Consider the following 5,623-nt stretch of genomic DNA (forward strand, 5'->3'; position numbering starts at 1 on the left):
TGCCTGTGTGAATTCTAATTATGTTCTCAGGAAATGTTGAGACACAGCAAAAGCACTGCCTGTTTACTGGGCAAATGTGATCTTGCAAGGCATCTTTGCGCAGAAGTTGTCCTAAAGCTAAGACTTGTTTAAAAGAAGCTGTTTTCTGGTATTGTAAGTGATTTATGTCTCAGTCAAGAGAAGAACAAGTAAGCATTTTGAGTCATGATGGCCGGTCCTAGAACTTGGCTGGAGGACAAGAAGTGCTGCTTTTCCTCATTGCGAAAGGCTTCCGCTCTACCAGTAGCTTTGCTTTTGTTTTGCTTAAGTGAAGTTCCACACTGAGAAAGAGGAGCTTTTGAGCCTCTTGTTACAAATCTCTCTTCAGTTCACTTTTCTTCCTAGAGCAGGGTGGTGCAGTATGTGTCATGGCCCAAGAGCTCTAGCACAGAAAGATACTGAGTTATTTACAAAGTACAATTTTGCCTTAGTAGTGCTTGAAGTTGGTAGGTGCACAGAGTTCTGCATCCACTGCAGGCTTTGTAAAGTGGAAACCCTACGTTCGCTTCCCAGTTCAGAAACTTGCTATTAAAGCCATGCTGTGTCTTGTCTTTTTGGAATTGCTTTTTCATAATTAAAACCAGCTCTCTTGCTGACTTTGTGTGCAACAGATTGAACCGGATTACATCTTGTCACTGAATTTTCTTAACGAGTCGGGAAATCCCATGTACCAGTGCTGGCTAAGATGTTCCTGCTCTGTGCTGGTGTAAATTGGCACCTAGCAGAAGCAGGAATGTGTCAGACCCCTCTGTTCTCTGCAGACTTGGGACACTGCACAGTTATTTAGGGTTTTCTCCACCCTAAATAATTGAAAGGGTGGGTCCACAGAACAGTGTCAAAGGTGAAAGATTGGCTCAAAGAGAGACATTTTTCTTTGGTGAGTTGTTTGGTACTGATGGCAACTGAGCTGGCTCCTAAGCATAAGGAGAAACAAAACCTCCCCCTCCCCTGAATAGCAGCAATAGCTGCAAAGATAAGATAACAAGCTAAGTACGAGTGAAAGTGAGCCTTAAAGACATTAAATACTATTGTCTAGGTGCACCCAGCATGCATCACATATGCTAGTTCAGCAGGAAACTCAGGCCACTGGACTGGGACAGAAGTACCCCTGTAACAGGAAAAGCACCAGAGAAATTTGTCAAAACCAAAATATGGGTGAGACAGAGGGTTTTTGTTTGTTTGTTTTAAATGACAACTTGTAAGACTAACACTCTTGATAACCTCTTATTCAGTGAAGAGTTTGGATTTCATCTTCAGGATAACATCAGACATTGTGCTGAGATACCATACCATATTCAGCTTTACCAATAGCTGGTGGCACAGAGCAAACCTGCTATGCCTCATGCTCCTGTTGGAGCCTGCGGTTGTTTAAAGAAGGAATGGAATTATCAGATTGAGTTGAGTCAATAAGAACCAGATGTATCAAAATACAATTTATTCTTAAAATAGCTAGTTGACACTTAACAGCATGGGTTACATTAAAAAAAAAAAAGTGCAATTAGTGGAAGAGACGTACTTCATCTTAGCATTTATCTTCTCGTTACACTGCAAGTAGCTTCAGACTCAGGCTATTTTACAAGTCACATGTATTTTGACGTTAACATCACTTCTGCACAGTTAAAAGGTGTCAGTATTTACAACTGCTGAGTATGTGCTGGACAAATCTTGCATGAAACACAGACCATGTTTGCAGTTTGCCAGCTCAGGAAACTAAATTACAAGTAGATATATAAAATACACACTTGTTAAAAAAAAAAAAAAAACACTTCTAAAATGAGGTACAATAAAACAGCAGTTTTCTATTTATGTGCAAGCCTATATTCATTCTAGAAAAAACTAGCAGCAATTCTGCTCTTTAAAAGAACTTAGCTTTCACCAACCACAGCTAATTCACCGTCTTCAATATGAAGGACCTTTCCTATGTTACACACTTTTCAAAAGTTATCTCTGACTCTGCAATAGGGAGCAGGATACTCAACCATTAGGTGCTGTAAGACTAGATCAGGACATGAGTGAAATCACCTAATGCTGCCACAGGCTAGGACATTTACAAATCACTCAAACTAAGTCTATACACTAACCTTGGCTTTGGCCTTTACTTTTGGCATGGATACTGACTGGTTTTTTAAAAGGCACATTTTTCTTTTAACATTAAAAGGTAGCCATCAGCCTGACAAGCGAGTAGAATGGTGAAGGTAGAAATCAAGGTTAGATTTGATCTTAAATGCAAGATATCCATTATTCCCAAGGCCAGTGAGGTCAGAGATGTCTTCCCAAAGTCACTTCCACCACTCACTTTGCATCATTTTCTGTGTTCTCCCTTTTAATTTCATAAACTTTTATTTAGAAAGCCAGCTTTGAAGACATCAACACATTGTCCACCTCCAAGTTAGGCAGCACATCTTACCTCTTTCCCGTTCTCCCACTTTTCCATTATCCGCTCCAAGTTTCCCCACCTTTATTGAAGCCACAAATCCTAGCCATGCAGTCCTGCCTGCCACTGCTACAAGCATGTAAGTCACTGCAAGCCTCAGTCCTGAGAGCACTGCCTCAGCTCTGCTGCGCTAACAGGCACAAAATGGACTGTGATGTTCTGCTTCTGTGACACCTCTGCGCACACACACTCACACACATACAGCTGCTACAGTTTGCTAAGATACTGTCACCTTCCATAGCTCCTAAGAGTCTCCTGCCTAATGACTCAGAAGAGATAACAGCAGAAAGCAAGTAGCATATACTTAAGATACAGGCGTGCTATTTCTAGTAGGTGGTATACACATGGGTTTTATCTTGTTTGTCTTTCTTTCCAAGGTTGAGTTTTGGCTAAGAACTTCGATAACATAATATGGCTTAACAAGTCCCACAGACTGCTGAGTTTGGAGCTGCAAAGGCAGCCACGCTTGCCGGTGGTTTTGTTATACAGTTATGTGAACCAAAAAGCTAACACTGGTTTGTTGCCAAGTGGAAGAACACTTCCAAGCTAGTGTCTCTCACCAATATGGTGATGAATTTTCAATCCCACCTGAGCTCTGCCACTGGGGGAAGAGGCCACTGGACAGCCTTGGGCTGCCAAGATGATCGGGCTCTCTATCCTGTCCTCTCCTTGGAGTTGGAACATCAAAACAGTCTTTCGTGGCAGATGGTATCCGAACACCATCAGATTTCCATTCTGCATGGAGAATCTTGTAATTCTGCCCCTCATTATTGTCCCAGAAGGTACGCTCTCCGCTTTGGTAGGAAATGCAGAACTCTATTTTCTCTTGAGAAGGAATGGCAGGAGGCAAGTCAATAGTAAATGAGAAGGTATCATTTTCAGAATCACCATAAACATTGTTCATGTATACACACTCAGTGTCCATATAAGTCTTCCATGTATCAAAGGTGATTCGAACATGAACCTTCTTCTCAAAGCTCACGTTTTTTACTTTCACAGTGCCTGACAGCACCTTCTCTTGTAGGCTGCAGTTCTCCAGACAGACCAAGTTCTTCTGCAGGCGGTTCCTGAAGTCCAGGTAGTCAGCTGAGGGACGTGGGAAATCCAGAATCAAGTTTTTCTCCTCATGAAGCTTCAGGTTAGATGTTATGTTTTCAAGACCTGTAAGATCAAACTGGAGGTCCCAGCCAGGGTACTCCTGGATCTCTGAGAAGGTGTGTATTGCCGTCAGGGAGAGCCCCTTTGAGTCTGCAAACACAACTCGCTTCTTGGCTCGGGCTGCCGGGTGGTTCCAGTCACTGTTCTGTGCCTCAGAGTCACGTCTCACATGGAGACATGGTCTGAGAGGTTTGAATCTGTTCACAAAGTTATTTCTCTGGCAGCTCTCAAGGGGGCTGAGGAAGCTCTTCAGAGGTGGTGAATGGGCTAGGCAGATTCTCATGGCCACATCCACAGGCATGATGGAGTTTGGCAAGGGTCTCGGATCTAAGATCTGAATCATTCTGAAATAAGCAGTAAGACAGCATGTTATTATTTGTTCCATCAGGGAAAAGACTGTTGAGAATGCATATTTGCTTCATCTGCTGTCTTAATTATTCATGACCTGCTCTTTGCACAGTCTTAAATAATGCAGCCTAAATTAATACTGACAGTTCAAGATAGGAAACAGAATGAACATATTGTCATTTCTTTACAATTCTGCAATCTTTCAATACAAATTGAATCTCATTTGTTTTTTCCAAATGTGGATTTTAGTAACAGCTAATTAAACACATCTTCCTGAAAGCGCACAAAAGAACATTCCAGTGTACAGTACAAATAGATCGAGTTACAGTGAAAGTGCTCATTCACTTCAATTTCTTTCAGAGACTCTGAGCTGAGTCTTCAAATTCTAACAGACTGCATCAGCTGCTGCATTTGAGCAGACAGCACTACATGAATCAAGTTACCTATCCCAATAGAGCAACAGCTAGGATGCTATGTACCTCATCACCCTAGAACTCTGAATAATCAGAAGTGCATTTGTTAGGCAATTTGGCTTTGGTTAAATCTGGTATGAGCTATTAACCTAGGTCTAGTTACAAAAGCTGGTTTGCACTGTGAACATTGCTGAGTAAATGGGGGAAAGAATAAAGGGCTGAAGGAGAACTTTTTCTTCATTTATGTTTTGAGTATTGTATTAAAAACAGCTCTTATATCCCCCAAAGTCCATGCCTAACACCTACTGCAAGCATTTGATAAGAACACTACAGCTTTCTTTGTTAAGATTTATTCCTAAACCTGTCACTCAGATGATGAAAACCACAATTATTTTACATAATGCTCTCAAATATGATTTGGGTTTTGGATGGTCCTACATGGAGCCAGCAGTTGGACTCTGTGGTCCTTGCAGGTCACTTCCAATTTGCGATACTCTGTGATTCTATGACTCTAAAACCATGGTCAGTTAGCTGGAGTATCTGCAGAAGGGGCTCTACTGCAGTACATCTCTTCTGGTAAAGATCCAATCCTTGCTGGAAATATGGATTTCTGTTGAGTCATGGGAAGCAAGAGCAATTGCTTTGTCACTAAAATAAATGGCATTCTCCTTCCCAGTGTTCTCTGGTATTCCAGAGCACTGCCAAAAAAGCAGAATCTGCATTGACCTCTTCATTCTTCTCCTTGCTTTTTTTCTTTTTCCCTGTCTTAAACCATTGCAGCATTTACCATAATAAGTAGTGGAGTACCAGCATCAGATTTATCAAGTTTTGTTTGGCTTTTAGCAGAAACTGGATTGTATTCTTTCCAGTTTCCATGACCAGCTCCATAGGCTGCTGCTCCTAAGGTTATACAACATTAAAAAAAAAAAGCATAATGAAACAGCTGGGAGAGGCAAAAAATCTGCCAGCAAAAGATGATGGGGTTCAGCAGCATTCAGAAGGCAAGTGTTAAGAGCTTCTGCAAGCCCGACAAAAATCAGAGGAGCATAGTGCGAGTTTTGAGGTCTCATTCCCCAAAAGGATGAAGATCGATTTTATTCCCCCTTCCCCTTTACTTACTTTCTGCGGGGCTGGAAGCGCACGCTAGAACTGAACCGAGTGAGAGCAGGCGCAGCGCGGGGCAGCGGAGCCAGCGGCGTCCCGGGCCGGCGGCGCTCACCTGCGGCAGCGC

At 42.2% G+C, this 5,623-nt stretch overlaps 1 protein-coding gene across 1 annotated transcript; it reads right to left on the reverse strand.

Moving 5' to 3' along the window:
- Nucleotides 1-1,496: 1,496 nt before the first annotated feature.
- On the reverse strand, nucleotides 1,497-5,617 carry PPP1R3C (protein phosphatase 1 regulatory subunit 3C). The gene is made up of 2 exons (XM_010714543.3): nucleotides 5,512-5,617; nucleotides 1,497-3,975 (listed from the first exon to the last, which is right to left on the reverse strand). Exon 2 carries the CDS (start codon nucleotides 3,972-3,974, stop codon nucleotides 3,030-3,032), a length of 945 nt encoding a protein of 314 aa, XP_010712845.1. The 5' UTR covers nucleotide 3,975; nucleotides 5,512-5,617; the 3' UTR covers nucleotides 1,497-3,029.
- Between the last annotated feature and the right edge of the window lie 6 nt (nucleotides 5,618-5,623).

The sequence above is a fragment of the Meleagris gallopavo genome, chromosome 8, assembly GCF_000146605.3.
Source record: "Meleagris gallopavo isolate NT-WF06-2002-E0010 breed Aviagen turkey brand Nicholas breeding stock chromosome 8, Turkey_5.1, whole genome shotgun sequence".
NCBI lineage: Eukaryota > Metazoa > Chordata > Aves > Galliformes > Phasianidae > Meleagris > Meleagris gallopavo.